The 17,962-nt window shown below is 47.8% G+C and overlaps 1 protein-coding gene across 1 annotated transcript; it reads right to left on the reverse strand.

The window, feature by feature from the left end:
• Nucleotides 1-16,319: 16,319 nt before the first annotated feature.
• Nucleotides 16,320-17,956, reverse strand: INAFM1 (InaF motif containing 1). The gene has a single exon (XM_032613994.1). It carries the CDS (start codon nucleotides 17,094-17,096, stop codon nucleotides 16,566-16,568), a length of 531 nt encoding a protein of 176 aa, XP_032469885.1. The 5' UTR covers nucleotides 17,097-17,956; the 3' UTR covers nucleotides 16,320-16,565.
• Nucleotides 17,957-17,962: the final 6 nt, after the last annotated feature.

Here is a 17,962-nt window from a genome sequence, read left to right on the forward strand (position 1 = left end):
CCTGAGGAAGTTCCAGGTCCCAGGAGGGAGGAAGCCAGAGGAAAGAGACCCCCCACCCCATCTACGCTCAGCCCCTCTCCAGGCCTTGGTTTGCCCCATTTGAGATGACATCCCCCTTTCCTTCTATGGCCCCAGGTAGCAGTGGAAAATCTCAGGGGTCCAACTGGCTTAAACCTGGGAAACAGGGATTGTGAGACCCAGCCTCCCAACCAGGTTCCATTGAGGCCCAGAGAGGCAAAGCAGGTCTGTGAAGGTGACCCAGCACTTGGGGACTGTTCCATCTTCCTCCCTAGAGTTTTGAAGTTGGCACACACACACCCAGAGCCACCACCATCCTTTCCAGCCCCATTCTGGGTTCTTGTGGAAACACGCTGGAGTCTGGGGCAGGGAAGGATTCTACCTGATTTAGTTTCTTATTGCTGCTGTAACAAATCGCCATAAACTGAGTAGCTTAAAACAACAAAAATGTATCCTTTCACAGTTCTAGAGGCCAGAAATCCGAAGTCAAAAGGTCGCCAAGGCCACACTTCCTCTATAGGCTCCAGAGCAGAATCTGTTCCTGCCTCTTCCAGTTCTGGTCTCCGCCAGCATTCCTTGGCTTGTGGCCACATCACTCCAATCTCTGCCTCTACGGTCACATCTCCTTCCCTCCTACTGTGTGTCTCAAATCTCCCTCTGCCTCCCTCATTTAAGGACCCTTGTGATTACATTTAAGGACCCCCTAGATAATCCAGGATAATCTCCCATTTCAAGATCCTTAATTTACCTGCAAAGTCCTTTTTCCTATATAAAGTCACGCCCTGGGTTCCAGGAATTAGGATGCAGACATCACTGGGAACCATTCTTCAGTCTACCACAATGAGCATGATTATTACGACAGGTGCAGAAACAGGTTCATTTTTCCCATGCTTGTCTGTAACTCTCCTGTAGACCACCCACATCATTCCTCCACAAATAGTATTTTTCTCCAGCAAGCTTCAGTTTGTGAAGATCTAGCTTTCTTTTTATTGCAAAGATGATCCATGCACCTTGTAAACATTTGAACAATCCAGAAATGCCCTCCTCATCCCCACCCCCCAAAAAAAGCATTGAAAAATCCCCTGACTGCTGACCTTCTGAAACTCCTATTAGCAGTTTGGAGTGTATTCACCCAGACTTTTACAAATGTGGTGTTTGTGTTTGGGAATGGATATGTGAGTGCACGATGTTCGGCAAGTTTCTGTTCTACTAAATGAAGCCATGTGTTGTGGACGTGACTCGGGGAGGATTTTGAAGGTCTAGTTGTGGCGATTTGGTGCTGGTAGGAATGCGTGGTTGTTATACCAACCCTGACCTCAAGAGGGCGTCTGAGGCACTTCCCTGGTAGCGCAGTGGTTAAGAATCCGCCTGCCAATGCAGGGCACACAGGTTCCAGCCGTGGTCCGGGAAGATCCCACATGCCGCGGAGTGACTAAGCCTGAGCGCCACAACTACTGAGCCCACGCGCCTAGAGCCTGTGCTTCGCAACAAAGATAAGCCACCGCAACGAGAAGCCCACGAACCACAACAAAGAATAGCCCCTGCTCACCCCCAAGTAGAGAAAACCGGGACGCAGCAACGAAGACCCAATGCAGCCAAAACTTAATTAATTAAAAAAATTAAAAAAGAGGGTCCCTGAGCTGTGGGAGACTCAGGAGGCAAGGTCACACCCGCTTGATTTTTTTAAGATTTTTGGACCAAAGTTGTGCATTGCCTTCAAATCTTGAGTTCTTAACATTTTCTATGCCCTGGACCTTTAGCGAAGTTATGAACTGCCTCTCAGAATAATTCTTATAACTTTTTATGTTGATGTAATTTCAAATTTAAAGGGAAGTGGCTGGGATAGTAAAAGCAGAAAGGAAATGTGATACAACACCTTATATAAGGCACCATCTTCATTCACATTTCATCAATTGTTCCAGTAATGTGTTTTTCTCACTATTTTTTCAGAACAATGTTTTTGTAAGTACATTTAAGCACCTCGTGTTTTTGTAACAGCATTGTAAGTCCACTGTTAGTTTGAAACCTGTTTATTTGATCACTTCCATGTTGGTGGAACTTTAGGTTGTTTCCAATATTTTTGTCCATATCACAATAAGCACCCTTGCACATACATCCTGGTGCCTGTGTACGAGGACTCATTGCAGATAACTCTCTAGAAATGGACTTGCAGGGCAGAGGGGGTACATACATCGTTCTCAGTATTAGCAACATTTATGCTGGTGTCTCTTCATCCTCTTCCTCAAGACCCGACCTGGGCGGCTCAATACAGCAGCACCAGCCACATGCAGCTACTGAGTAACTGAAATGTGGTGAGTCCAACTTGAGATGTGCCCTCCCTGAGTATAACACACACACCAGATTTCCAAGACTTACTGGAAAAAAAAAAAAAGATTGTAAAACATCTCAACAATTTTTATATTGTATTACATGTTCAAATAATAAAATTTTGGAGAAATTGTGTTAAGTATAATATATTATTAATTACAGTTGACGCCCGAGGAGGTTAGGGGCACTGACCCCCATGTGGTCGAAAATCCTAGTACTGCTCTCTCTGCCTCAAAAACAAAAAGGAATTGATAAATGACTCACCCAAGGGCAGGAAGTGGAAACAGTTTGGATAGAATCAGGACTCAAACTCTAGTTCTTTTGATTCCACATATTGTGATCTCTAATCGAACACAAACTTTTCCACACACTTAGTTAATTTAAAAATCTGTAAAATGAAAGTACAGGTACTATATCTATTGGGAAAAAACCTGCATGTAAGTGGATCTGCCCAGTTCAAAGCCATGTTGTTCAAGGGTCAACTATATATTATTGTTATTGTTACATATTAAAGATCATTATATAAAATAGATAACTAATGGGAACTTACTGTACAGCACAGGGAACTCTACTCAGTACTCTGTAATGACCTATATGGGAAAAGAATCTAAAAAATAGTGGATAGATGTATATGTATAACTGATTCACTTTGCTGTACACCTGAAACTAACACAACATTGTAAATCAACTACACTCCAATATCTTTTTTTTTTTTTTTTTTTGCGGTACGCAGACCTCTCACTGCTGTGGCCTCTCCCGTTGCGGAGCACAGGCTCCGGACGTGCAGGGTCAGCGGCCATGGCTCACGGGCCAGCCGCTCCACAGCATGTGGGATCTTCCCGGACCGAGGCACGAACCCGTGTCCCCTGCATCGTCAGGCGGACTCTCAACCACTGCGCCACCAGGGAAGCCCCAATAAAAATTTTTTAAATAATTAAAAAAATTTTAAAACATCATTATATGTTACAATATAACTACATAATATTAACATCTTACTATGACTATAATATATTAATATATGTTTATATTGTTGATATTAATCTAAAGTACAATTATATTATTAAATGTTATTATTTCATTTGTTTCTTTTCTAACACAGCCACTTGAAAAATTAACATTACCTATGAGGCTTGCATTTATGGCTTACGTTATATTTCTATAGGATAGGGACTTCCCTGGTGGCGCAGTGGTTAAGAATCCGCCTGCCAATGAAGGGGAAATGGGTTCGATCCCTAGTCCAGGAAGATCCCACATGCCGCGGATCACCTAAGCCCGTGCGCCACATCTACTGAGCCTGCACTCTAGAGACCGTGAGCCACGACTACTGAGCCCGCGCACCACAACTACTGAAGCCTGCACGCGTAGAACCCGTGCTCTGCAACAAAGAGAAGCCACTGCCATGAGAAGCCCGCGCACCGCAACGAAGAGTAGCCCCCGCTCGCCGCAAGTACAGAAAGCTGAAGCACAGCAACGAAGACCCAACACAGCCAAAAATAAATAAATAAAATAAATAAATTTAAAATATATATTTCTATAGGATAGCGCTCTTCTGGAGCCACCATTAGCCCAGCCAAAACCTTTGTGAAGTATAAAGAGGTGCCCTTTCCAGACAGCGCTTCATGCCAGGGCACACACACAATTTGACCAGGGGACCCATCTCTGACTATTCCCCTTAAGTTCATTTCTCTCTCACAAACCAGTGTAACTCATGGCTTCCACTGTGGGGTCTAAGGTGGCTGTGCTGGCTCTCACCTCATCTGAGCAGGAAGGGAAAAAAGAGGATGGGGCACAGATGCCCAAACCTTCTAAGGATGAGACTCAGAAGTGGTACCCTTGGCCTCCCATTCACAGCCCATTGCCTGAAACATGGTCACCTGACCACTGCAAGGGAGGCTGAAAAACCTGGTCTTGAGCTGGATGTTCCTGTGTCCTGTTAAAACTCTATTCCAGTGGGCAAATGGGAAAATACATCCAGAGGACAGAAGTCAGATCAGCATCAGGAAGGGCTGCTTTAATTTAAGAAACATGGCATCTACTGAAACTAAATACACACCTAACCTATGACCCAGCAATCCCACTACTAGGTATTTACCTGATAGAGAACCCAACATGTGTCCAGCAAAATAATGTACTAGAGTGTTCATAGAAGCTTTATTCATAATAACCAACAACTGGAATCCAATCTAAAAGTATCCAATCAGCTGTAGAATGGATAAATACATTGTACATTCATACAACGGAATACTATATAGCAGCAGAGAAGAATACAAAAACTAATATTTAAAAAACCTAGGAAAAGGGCTTCCCTGGTGGCGCAGTGGTTGGGAGTCCGCCTGCCGATGCAGGGGACACGGGTTCGTGCCCCGGTCCGGGAAGATCTCACATGCCGCGGAGCGGCTGGGCCCGTGAGCCATGGCCGCTGAGCCTGCGCGTCCGGAGCCTGTGCTCCGCAACGGGAGAGGCCACGGCAGTGAGAGGCCCGCGTACCGCAAAAAAAAAATAAATAAAAATAAAACAAAACTAGGGGACTTCCCTGGCATTCCAGTGGTTAAGACTTCATGCTCCCAATGCAGGGCGTGCGGATTCGATCCCTGGTCAGGGAACTAAGATCCTGCATGCCACACAGGGTGGCCAAAAGAAAAGAAAAGAAAAGAAAAGTAGAAAACTAATACATGCAACAAACAACATGGCTGAATCTCAGAGTGATTCTGTTGCATGAAAGAAGCCAGACACTGATGTGTACATACTGTATAATTCTGTTTACATGAGGTCAACAGCAGACAAAACCAGGCTTTGGTGTCATAATCCAGGATAGAGGTTATTTTCGAGGGGTAGAAATGGTAAGGGGCACTGGAGCAGAGAGGAATCTGGGGGCTAGAAACATTCTTTTTCTTGATCAGGTTGTTGGTCCCACAGAGACATTCAACTGTGAAAATTCCTTAAGCTGCCCCTTTAAGAAGACAGAAAAGTTTTGTGAACTTTTCTGTCTGTGTCTTATATTTCAATGAAAGGTTTTTTCTTTTAACATTTATTATTTTGGCTGCGCCGGGTCTTAGTTACGGCATGAGAACTCTTAGTTTGCAGCACGCGTGCGAGATCTAGTTCCCCGATCAGGGATCGAACCCCAGGCCCCCTGCGTTGCGAGCACGGAGTCTTACCCACTGGACCACCAGGGAAGTCCCAGGTTGTTTTTTTTTTAAAGTAGCCCCGAGAGGCTTAAAATTTACACAACGGAAAGGGAAAGCAGAAAAGGATTGTGACCAAGTGGCATATAGACTCGTGGTTTTGTGACCTCAAGTCCCTAGGATAATTCAGAGCTGACCCCATGTGGAGGGGCAGGACTGAGTAGGGGGCTGCAGCCACCACACCCCAAGGAGGTATAGCTGTGGTCAGCCACCAGCCTGCCAGCAGCCACAGGAAGCCCAGAGCCATTCAGATGTTAGCAATCCATGCCAAAGCTCTCAGCTGTGGGCACAGTGGCTTCTGAGGCAGGATGTGAATTAACAGCAGCAGGTCCACACAGGCTTCTGATCCTGGCTAGACGGGCTCACCAGAACTTTCGGCACTGTGGAATTTGAGACACAGGAGGTGGCAGTAAGCACCACGGGGAGACTGGGAGGAAAACTCTGAAGGATGCATCAAGGAGAGGGCCTGTCAAACGCTGGCGGAAAACACCACCACCAGCAATAATAATAATAGTAATAGCCAACGCTCATCAAGCCATTGCCTGGTACCAGGGGCTGTTCTAAGCATTTCACAATAAGCTGAACAGATTAAGATACAAAGTGCTGGGGCTTCCCTGGTGGCGCAGTGGTTATGAATTCACCTGCCAACGCAGGGGACATAGGTTCGAGCCCTGGTCCAGGAAGATCCCACATGCCGCGGGGCAACAAAGCCCGTGCACCACAACTACCGAGCCCACGAACCTAGAGCCCGTGCTCCGCAACAAAAGAAGCCACTGCAACGAGAAGCCTGCGCACCGCAATGAAGAGTAGCGCCCACTCACCGCAACTAGAGAAAGCCCGCACGCAGCAACAAAGACACAATGCCGCCAAAAATAAATAAATTAAATAAAGAAATTATTTTTAAAAAGAAATATGTATGTGACACCATCACTACAATCAATTTAACTAACATTTCCATAATACCCAGAAATTTCTCTGTGGCTTTTTGTAATCTATCTCTCGCTCCCTCCACTTTCATTTTCAGGAAACCACTGATCTTCCTGTCACTATACATTACTTTATATTTTCTAGAACTTCATACTGATGGAAACGTACAGTATGAAGATTTTTTTTTTTTTGACCCGGCTTCTTTCACTCAGTAAAATGCTCTGGAGTTTCATCATGTCATTGCAGGTACCAGGAGTTTATATCTTTTTCTTTCTAACTTTCCATTGTACAGTGTGGTAGACAGAATAATGGTCCCTGGGTTCTTCATGCCTATGTGACTGACCCCCAATGAAAACCCTGGACACGGAGGCTCAGGTGAGCTACCTGATTGGTAGTACTCCATGTGTGTCATCACATGACGTACTGGAAAGAAATAGGTACTGTCCTATGACTCCACTGGGAGAGACCACTGGAAGCTTGTGCCTGGTCTCTCCTGGATTCTGCCCTGTGCACCTTTTACCTTTGCCGATTTTAATCTCTAGGCTTTTACTGTAATATACCATAAACATGATTATGACAGCCTCTCTGAGTTCTGCGAGCCCTTCTAGTAAGTCTCTAAACCTGAGAGTAGTCTTGGAGACCCCCAACACACCTGTCTAGGTGTTTCTCAGTTTACACCTCTCAGAATTCCAGCGACTTCATCTCCGTTTGGTCTCTATCTCAATCTCCATTTCCATTTCCCAAACCCACATATTATCCATCTCCCAGGTCTTTCCTTGTCTCATTTTTCCTGTCTCTCCCTCTTCTCCATTTCCTTACAACATCTGCTGTTTCTGTCTATCAATTTGACAGCCAGAATTAGAGCTGCCTCTTCTCTCTTGACGAAAACCACACTTTGATTATTTTTATCACAGTAAAGTGGGAATTTTAGGACATCAGAAAACAGAATAGATAACAAGAAACACTCTCTCCTTGTTCCCTATCCAACTCAGTGCCAAGCACTTCCTAGGTGTTTACCATCATTGCTCCCATCCTCTGCCAGAAAGTGGAAATCATCCACAGTCCTGAGCCCCAGGCTTCCTGGGCAGTGGGGACAGACAACAAAAAGATTTCTCATCCTCTGAGCAATGCTCTGAAAGAGGACTGGCTGACAAAGTGTTAAAATGTTCCAAGACCTTTATTGTCACACTAAGAGAAGAAATGAAGAACCCGTGGTGTATCAGTGAACTACGGCTCTTGTTACAGACTGAATGTTTTTGTCCCCTCCAAAATTCGTATGTTGAAACATAATCCCGAATGTGATGGAATTAGGAGGTAGGGCCTTTGGGGTGATTAGGTGATGAGAGTGGAGCTCTCATGAATAGGATTAGTGCCTTTATAAAAGAGACCCCAGAGAGCTCTCTGACTCTTTCTGCCATGTGAGGACACAGCAAGAAGGCAACTGTCTACAAACCAGGGAGTGATCTCTCACCAGACACAGAATCTGTTGGCATCTTGAACCTGGACTTCCCAGCTTCCAGAACTATAAGAAATAAATATTTGTTGTTTAAGCCACCCAGTCTATGGTAATTTGTTACAGAAGCCCAAATGGACAAAGACAGCTATGTAACAAATATCTCCCAATATTAATGGTTTAAAACAATAACTTTTCTTGTTGCTCATAGATCCATGGGTCAGCTGAATGGTTCTTTTGGTCTTGGATGACCTAACCCATGCATCTGAAGTCAGCTGTGGGTTGGGTAGGTGGCCCTGTTTCCGGGAGTTGGATGGGTGCCTGTGGTCTTCTTGGTGCAGGCTCTCATCCTCCAGCAGGTTAGCCCAGGCTTATTCCCATGGCAGTGGAAACTTTCCAAGGAAGGAAACGGAAGACACAAAGACTCTCAAGACCTAGACTCAGAACTAACACAACATCACATCTGCCACATTCTATTGGTCAAGGCTAGCCCAAATTCAAGGAGTGGGGAAACTGATGTTACCCCTTGAAAGGAGGAGCTACAAAGTCAAATGCAAAGGGCGTAAGTGGGGAGATTTGTGGCCACTTTTTACTTGTGACACTAGTGGGCAATGGTGATTCTATTCTGTTATAAAGAGAAAGCAAGCCCAATTTCTAGTCAAAAATGGTGTCTTTCACAGAGGATCTGCAGAATGTGGGACTCGTGTTTCAGAGCAGGAAACAACCCATTTGTGACAGTCCTTAGAGACGGTCTCAAATACTGTGGCTCTCCTGGGCACATGGTAGGGTTCCACCTATTGGAGGTTTGGCGGGGCCGTGTGACTTTCCCTGCCCAGTGAAACATGAGAAGAAGGAATATGTACCACTTCAGCCTGCAAATTCTAAGAACTAGTCCACGCTTGACCATATTTTTAATTTTCCCTTGGCCAGTCGGATGCTGGCTGGGGCTGTACTCGTCTGAAGGCTTGGCTGGCTGGATGTCCCAGGGGGCTTACTCACATGACTGACAGTTGATTCTGGCTGTCAAGTGGGAGCACAGCCAGGATTTTAAACCAGAGTGTCTGCACGTGGGCTCTCCATATGGTTTGGGCTAAGAAGCAAAATAAACAGTGAAATGAAACAGTTCAGAGTCAGATGGCCTGGATTTTCATCTTCCCACCCACTCATCCCCCCAACACACACACTCACTGCTCTGCAAATTACTATTTAACCACTCTGAGGCAAAATATTAATATCCATGCCATTCGTATCGCCCTTACTGGATGCTCATACTTTGGTTCTCAGGTTCAGGTTTGAACACAACGTCCAGGCCCTTTCCCCACCCCCCTCCTCCCCCCCGCCATGGTGGCCTAGGCTGGGACATGACCACCTGTAGCAGATTGGATTACTCTTCAGAAGTCTTCACTCCATCCACCTCATCTCCTTGGAAGGAAGGTATAATACTTCCATCCCTTTATATTGGGCTTGGCCATGTGACTTGTTTGGCCAATAGTATGATAGAACACAAACAGAGGCTTGACATGTACCTGTATAGTTAAGTTCACACCTCTGCCATCAACATGAGACATCCTGGGATAGACCGCTGGTCCCAAGCATTGAATGCACCAGCCAAGGCCAGCCAAGATCAGCCCATCCACAAACACCTGAGGCAGCCCAGTCAAGATCAGCGAGGCAGCCCGCCATGCCCAGCCCCAATCAATCACGCCCCCCCCCAAAAAAAAAAAAATCATGCCCCAGACGACCTCAGACATATGGGATGGCCCAGCCAAGATGAGTAGAGCTATCCAGCCACAGTCAGCTAGGTGACTCTCAGCATGAGCTAAATAAATGTTCATATTGAAACGGAGCAAGACCCTAAGGTCCCTCCCCCTCTGCATGTCCTCCACCTGCCTTTCGTCTGTGGAAAAATGTTAGCCAAGGAATAATTTTAATCGGAGAAGTGAGAAAATGAAGAAACAGAGGAAATCAGTCCAACAAGACTAAATAATAATACTAGTTTAGTCATTAAACATAGTCAAGGACCTTTAGTTCCTTCTCAAGGGCTATAGATAATGTTCCGAGCCTATCCTGTGAGCTGTCTGATACTGAAAACCCCAGCCAGTGGAAGAAGTTAACTACATGATGACAGAGTGTAGCCATGACATAAGCTGCCACAATTCTGAGAACTGGCCTCAAGGAAATGGGAACAAACCGACCCTGGCACTGAAGATTAACCGTACTTAACAATCAAGATGATGCTGGTCAGACCACCAATGACCAATTTCAAGACGACTGTCAGAGCTGATTGTGTTGTTTCTGCATGGAGCCCCCTCCCTCCGTCTATAAAAGCACTTGCCCTCTGATTGTCGGGGCGGCGGGGGGAGGAAGTCAGCCTTTGAACATGTGTCCACCCTCCCCGCCCCACCACTGGTTGCCGGCAACCAAAGTAAAGAAAACTTTCCTTGCCACCAACCTTGCCTCTTTATTGGCTTTTGAGCTGTGAGCAGCTGGACCACACTTTTGGTTACAATATGTGTACATCACACACAGGTTTTGATTGTTTGTTACCCAACTATAGTGAATTGATACATTACCAGCAGTATATCCACAGACTCATCATCATTACATAGTTGCAGTGTGACTGTATGACCACCAGATTATTTTTATTTTATTTGTGATCCATGGACCACATAGCAAGATGACACTGGCAAAATCATAAGTAATTGTACCCAGACCGAATGTTAAATGCAGATGACATGGAAGGCTAAAGACGGTTTTACAACCACATAAGTTTCAGGGTAGTGCGGTTGATGGTTAACAGGCTGGAAAAGCCCACTCTCAGGATTTCCCATGACTTGGCTGGACTTCACCCAGAATTTTCCAGAGGCCAGATGACTTGTGGTATTGCAACAGATCAAGCGAAAAAGCAACTCTGAAAATCCAGTTGTCTTCTCTTGAACTGGACATTACTTATTCTCAGAAATGTAAAATAATGCCATTCTTCTCATTAAATTTTTTTATTTTGGAAAATATAGCATTTCTCATTTAAAATGTTATTTATGTTTAAATGCAATATTTCAAAATGTCCATCAACACATGAATAAACAAAATGGGGTATCTGTGTGCAATGAAATATTACTCAATCTTAAAAAGGAAGGAAATTCTGACACATGCTACAACATGAATACACTTTGAAAACATGATGCTAAGTGAAATGAGACAGGCACAAAAGCACAGATGCTGTATGATTCCATTTACATGAGGTACATAGAATAGGCAAATTCATAGAGACCTAAAGTAGAATAGAGATTACCTGGTGTGGGGGTGATGAGGAATTATTGTTTAGTGAGTAGAGTTTCAGTTTGGGAAGATAAAAAGAAATGCTGGAAATGAGTGGTCATAATGCTTGCACAACAATGTGAATTTACGTAATGCCTCTGAACTGTATACATTTAAAAAAATTTATTTATTTTATTTATTTATTTTTGGTTGCGTTGGGTCTTCGTTGCTGCATGTGGGCTTTCTCTAGTTGCAGTGAGCGGGGGCTACTCTTCATTGCGGTGCGCGGGCTTCTCATTGCAGTGGTTTCTCTTGTTGTGGAGCACGGGCTCTAGGCGCGCGGGCTTCAGTAGTTGCAGCATGTGGGCTCAGTAGTTGTGGCTCACAGGCTTAGTTGCTCCAGGGCATGTGGGATCTTCCTGGACCAGGACTCGAACCCATATCCCCTGCATTGGCAGGCGGATTCTTAACCACTGTGCCACCAGGGAAGCCCTCAACTGTATACTTAAAAATGGTTAAAATGGTAAATTTTATGTTATGTACATTTTACCACAATACAACCGTTGCAGAAACGCAATGGATTTATCATGGTTATTTTTAAATGACTTACTAAATAATTTTTAACTTCTCAATCTTAATACTTAAATATATATTTTTAAAATATTTATTTAGGCTGTGTCAGGTCTTAGTTGCGACATGCGGGATCTTCATTGAGGCATGCGGGCTTTTAGTTGCAGCACGCATGCAGGCTCTAGTTCCCCGACCAGGGATCGGACCCTGGCCCCCTGCATTGGGAGTGCAGAGTCTTACGCACTGGACCACCAGGGAAGCCCCTTAATGCTTAAATATCGATAAATATAACACACATACAAAAAAACTCTTTGGGTTCTCAAGAATTTTTAAGGGTGTAAAAGAATCCTGAGACCAGTAAGTTTGAGAACTGCTGCTCTATGTGCAGCTGAGGCAAGCCTGAGCTAGCTGTCCCTGGCACTTCTCTGCAAGGATCTACAAACTCCCAGGAATTAGTTTCTTCTGGTCCAGGTGGACAGGCGACCTCTAGTGGAAGTACAAGGTATTGCTTGACAGCGCAAAATTTGAGTCATTTTGTGGAGTTCGCTGAAATTCTAAGACAGAAGCAGAGATGGTCGCGAGAAATGAGGATTTTATTTCAGCATATTAACTTTAAACCGTGCACCATGTCTCCTCTCCTGCACATTCACACACATACACACAGACATTCACACGGAGATCCACGGTCACACGCACACACACAAAATTACATACAGACATAACTAGATGCTCACAAACACACACAGTCACAGACACGCAGACAAGATCAAACACACACTCACACGCACCATCTCTCCACAGACCCCCATATGTACACACACAGAAATACTTTCACACACATACAGACACAGCTTCACACATGGACACACTCACACAGTCATACACAGACACACTTTCCCATGCACAGACACACACACACACTAAAATAGCATATCGTTAACAAAACGGATTTAGTAAATGAACGTCATTCTCTATTTTTAAAAAAAGATCGTAATGGAAAATGAGTTTCTTCCCAAAGCCATTAAATAAATGTTGAACAAATAATTAAGATGAATCTAGGTTTGGCAGCGTGCCCAATTAGAGGTCCACAATCCCTTAGCTGAAGTCTTTGGGGACAGATGCGTTTCAGAACTCAGAACTGTTCCAATTTTAGAAAGGTAATTCTGAGCGAATGCCATATATTATGTAACGCTCCCAGGGGATTGAAGCAGACCCTGCTCCATCAGACATGTTAATATATTTGCAGCAAAATGTGTGAAAATTCACACCGACGGAGATAAATAGTGTTAAGAACGCATATTAGCTGACTTGCCGCCATGTGAGACTGGGCCAAAATGACCCCCTGAAGAAACTCTTTTTTTGTTTGTCAGAGCTTTTTGGAATTCGGAATTACGGATAAGGGATAGGGGATTCTATCGGCAGGCCTTTCACACGTCATCTACCCATACTCCTGCTCTGATTGTTGTAAATTTTCGACTTCAACTTGGACGTGGGGGAGGACGGCAGGATCCTGGAGCACTGCGACTCTTTAGCGCCCCCTCCTGGTAGCCCCAGTCCTTGCAGTTTGGCTGAGGATTTGTCAAGTCTGCCGGCTTTGGCCAGATCCAGCAGTAGGTCCTGATTGGTCTAACCCTCCCGGCACAGGCATTGGTTCCGGGGTTGTCATGTGACCCAAGCTGATCCAATCAGACTGAAGACAAGCCTTTTGGCTCATCAGTAGGGAACTAGGCCTCCTTCTCTCTTTAGGATGGGAATGAGGAGCTCACAGGTTCCTGGATCTGTGGGCACCAGGTGAAGCCGCTTGGGGATGAGGCCAGAAAGAACTAGAAACAGATCCCTGTGGTGGCCATGGAATGGCGCTGCTCAGATCTCCCTTTAAGAGATCCTGCTGCTGACAGTACAGCTGTCTGACAGCCCCACCTCATTGGTGCCAAGGCCGCGCCTCCCTTGGGCAGCTCCCAATGAGAGAACACAGTGGGTACTAGTGCCAGCCCACTGCAGCCCCACCCAGGAGTCCTCTGATGGGCAACCTTTGCTCAAAGACCGCCCCATAGACACACACACCCCACCCCCACCCCACAGACGTACAGCCAAAGGCTCCTCTGACCCAGTCCTTCTTTCCCTCTCTCCTTTCACAGCTGTCAGACTGATGGATGGTGGTGACTGTCCACTTCAGAATGATTAAAATAGTAACTTATATGCCATGGGTATTTCATACACACAAATTTGACCACCCACCTCTCCTTGCCTCTCCATCACCACCCTGGTCTAGCCGCTATAATCCGTCACCTGAATCACGGCTGTAGTCTCCCTACTGGGCTCCCAGCTTGCACCCCCGTTCCCTGCAGTTCATTCCCCACGTGGCAGTCGGAGGGTCCTGTTAACACCTATGTCAGGCTCAGAAGCCTCCCACTTCCCCACCTCAATCAAAGTAAAAGTCCTCACCCTGTCCCATGGGGCCCTGCACAAATTACCCCCATTCTCTCTCCCCCAACCTTCTCCTGCCCTCCCTCTCATTCACTCTGCTCCAGCCACACTGACCTCTTTGCTGTTCCTTGAACAAGCCAAGCACCTTCAGCCTCAGGGCCTTTGCACTTGCTGTTCCTGATTCCTGGAGCACTCTTCTCCCAAGATCTGCATGTCCTGCCCTCACTTCTCTTAGGCTTCTAGCCAGTAACCAGCAACTTCATCACTCCCTATCCCCTATGTCCTGATTATTTTTCTCCTTTGTGCTTATTACTACCTGATAGTAATAACATATACTTAAGTTATTCATCTATATTTCTTGTCTGTCTCTTCACTGATATGTCAGCTCCATTGAGAGCAGAAATTTCTGCCTGTTTTGTTCCCTGCTGTGTCCCCAGTGCTTAAAATAAGGCCTGGCACATAGTAAGTGCTGCATAAATATTTGTTAAATGAAAGATCAAGAGACAGCGACCAAAAGAGAGCCTGCGAAAAACAGGAAGAGAGAAGGGAAGAGAAACACACAAAAGAGGGGGGTGAGGAGACAGGGGAGTGAGGGAGGCTGAACTAGGGGAAAAATGAGAGGGGGGGGTTGGATCAAGATGGGGGGGAGAAAAGTGAGGAAGCGGGATGAAATAGAGAGAGCTGAGGCGAGCGAGTCAGAACAGAGTCAGGGATAGAAACAGAGATAATATTGACAGACATCAGACAGAGAGACAGAGACACACAAAGATTGAGAGACAGAGAGAAAAGGGGAAGAGGAGACAGCGGTGAGGGAGACACACAGACGAGAAACCAAGAGAGCAGGAAAACAGGTTGGGAGAAGTGAGTTGAGAACTAGAGAGAAGGGGGCCAGTGGGAACAGAGATGGAGTCCCTCCCTCTAACTCACCATTGGCTGGTGTCCAGGGCTCTGGGCTGACTGGATATTCCTTGAGATCCAAGCTGTGGTTTTTAAAACCCCAAGGGACAGAGGTGGGTGGAGAGAAAGAACATATACTGTTCTGTGGGCTTCAAGTCACCAGCTTCTTTAATCCGCAGAGAAAACTTCATGAGATAAATACTATGATCATCTTCATTTTACAGGACCAAAGAGGCTGAGTTACCGGCCCAAAGTCACACAGCTAGTGACAGGAAGAGCTAGGATTTGAAACTGGGTGTCTTGGCCCAAGGTGAGTGCCCCTAACCACCATCTACGCTAACTGGAAAAAGGTGCTGGCTGCCTGAGTTCCATTCACTCTGGAGACACCCTCTGGGAAATGGTGCTGGAGGGGTAGAGGAAGCAGAGGAGGTAAACGGACTGACATTCCTAGCCAGGTACATATCCACAGATGTCCCAGTCTAGGAAAGAGGCTCAGCTTCACCATCCTGGGGAAGTCTCCAGTTCAAGGGAGGTAGTTGGACAGGAAACCACTTCCTGCTTGTAGGGTCCAACGCCCTGCCCAGAGCTAGGCCTTAGTAGTCGGGATGGGAAAATGGACTCGACCACCTCTGACTCTTTTAGCAGGACTGGAGTTTCTCTACCTTGGTTTGCAAGCAGCATTGCAGACCAGAGAGGTTGCACTAATCTTCAAAGGCAGCAGCATGCTTTGATAACTTCCTCTGTGATTTCCAGAGGGGCAGAGAAGCTCTACCACCACCCCTGTCCATGCTCATCTCTCAGATCCCAGGAAGAAGGCCTCATTCTCTCCCAGCAGCACCCTTACATCTCCAGGTGACTTAGCCTCTGTCGCCGACATTATAATTATACGAATCACAGCTCCCAGAAACCCAGCTCTTGCTGAGATCATCCCATCTCTCATCTCCTGTGCTGTAACAGGAGGCCGGACCCTTTGCTCCCCTCCAGAGGAACTTGACGTCTGCCCCAAGCATGCAAAAAACTGCGAAGTCCTTCACACTGCCTGACCTTCAACTACCCTGTTGCCGACAAGCCTCTTCTCACCCCAACCCAGAAAATACATGATACCAATGGAAGAAGAAAAGGGCCCCCCAAGGGAAGGGGAGAACCCACACAGCCCACCTAGGGAGAGAAACGAAGATCAGATGCCAGGAAGGACTTGCCCTCACAAACTTGAGAGGGGCGGCACCTCTGTAGACAACACGACAAACACAGCACGAGGCAGCTGGGTCTGAGTTTATTGCAGGTGGAAGATGGATACGGAGATTCAGGGAGAAGGGGGGCGGGCTGAAGACTGTACTCAGAATCCTAAAGAGGGAGGGTCAGGAGGCAAATATCAGTATGCGGTCGGCCAGATGGTGGAGGACCGGCCTGACGGTGGAGAAGCTGCGAGGGGCGAGGCCCAGAGCCAGCCCCTCTTCGCCCCCCATTCTTCAGGATGACGGCTCCGGAGACGCTACACGATGTCATGAAGAGGGAGCCAGACCCCAATCCGGGAACGGCGCATCCGCGGCGAGGACGCCGGGCTCTCGAGGGCCGGCGGTCCATCTTGGGTGAAAAGGAGGGTTACCCGGGTCCTCGCCCCCCGCGGCCTCCGGCGTCTCCCCCGGCGTCTGGCGGCTCGGGCGGCGGCTGGGGTCGCTGTGGCGGCGGCGGCGGCGGCTGTGCGGCAGCTCGAGGTGGGGTCGCGGCCCGCCAGGGGCTCCCAGGAGACAAGAGACTGAGGCAGCGGCGGGCACCGAGGCAGGGAGAGCACCCGCGCGGGCGCCGCAGGGAGAGGACTGCGCGCTGGGCGGCGGGCCGGCCGGGGCCGCAGGGGGCCGCGTGGGAACCCAGATGAGACCGTAATAGACAGCGAGCAGCACGGCAGCCAACGACACGCAGAGAAAGTAGGCGCAGACAGGAGCCAGGCGCAGCCAGCGGCCCCGCGGGCCTTCGCTCAGCCCCGCGCCACCCGGGCTCTCGCCGCCGCCACCCACGCAGCTCGTGCCCCGCATCCCCGCAGCCCACTCGGCCCAGCGCCACAGCCCACACAGGACCCGCCCCTTGGGACCGCCCCCTCCGAGGACCGCCTTTGCGCTCTAACACTCCCTCGTCCAACCCCGCCCACGCCAGCGTGGTCACGCCCCCGCGCGGGTGGGCTCCCTCCACGTTGTAAGCCCGCCCCCTCCTCAGCCTCCGGCCAACCATCATCAACCTAAGGCTTAACCACAGCGTTCTGACCCCGCCCCCACCTGGCTCTGGGCCCGCCCCAAGCACGCAATACCTCGATTTTTCTCAAACGTTAAGTCTCGGCTCAGCCGACACCCGCCAGGCTGGCCAGGCAGATGTTATACCTTTACCGGCGCTTAGCTCCGCTCTCCCTTTTCTGTCCTCCTCCCTGCGCCCTAACCCTGTCCCCTTTCGGAACTCGGACTCCTTCCAGGCATCTAGGTCCACCACTCCCTTGCCAAGCTCAGGCCTTTTAAGTCCCGCCCTTCCTTAGCCGCAGTGCCGCCCCAGTTGTAACTTGCGTTTCTCCAAGCTAAACTCTACCCCAACTTTCGATCCCACCCTCTTCTCCCCTTACCCTCACCCATCTTCGGCCCAGGCTCCACCTCCTTTCTCCACTAGTTTGCGCACCCCATTCTAAACCACGCCCTCCGCCGCTGTCTGCGCCCCACACCGGCATAAGGGATTCCCATCTAAACCTGCTCTCGTGGTTCCATCCCACATCCTAACATCCTCCGTCTCATACACCAGAATTCTGGCCCCACCCAGTCACCCTAACCACGCCCCCTCACGGGACGTGCCTCCTCCATACTTTGTGTCCTGAGGTCTAAGCTCACAACCCGAAGCTCCAGATCCGCCCCACACACCAATC

This window comes from Phocoena sinus, chromosome 19 (assembly GCF_008692025.1).
Source record: "Phocoena sinus isolate mPhoSin1 chromosome 19, mPhoSin1.pri, whole genome shotgun sequence".
In the NCBI taxonomy this organism is placed as follows: Eukaryota; Metazoa; Chordata; class Mammalia; order Artiodactyla; family Phocoenidae; genus Phocoena; species Phocoena sinus.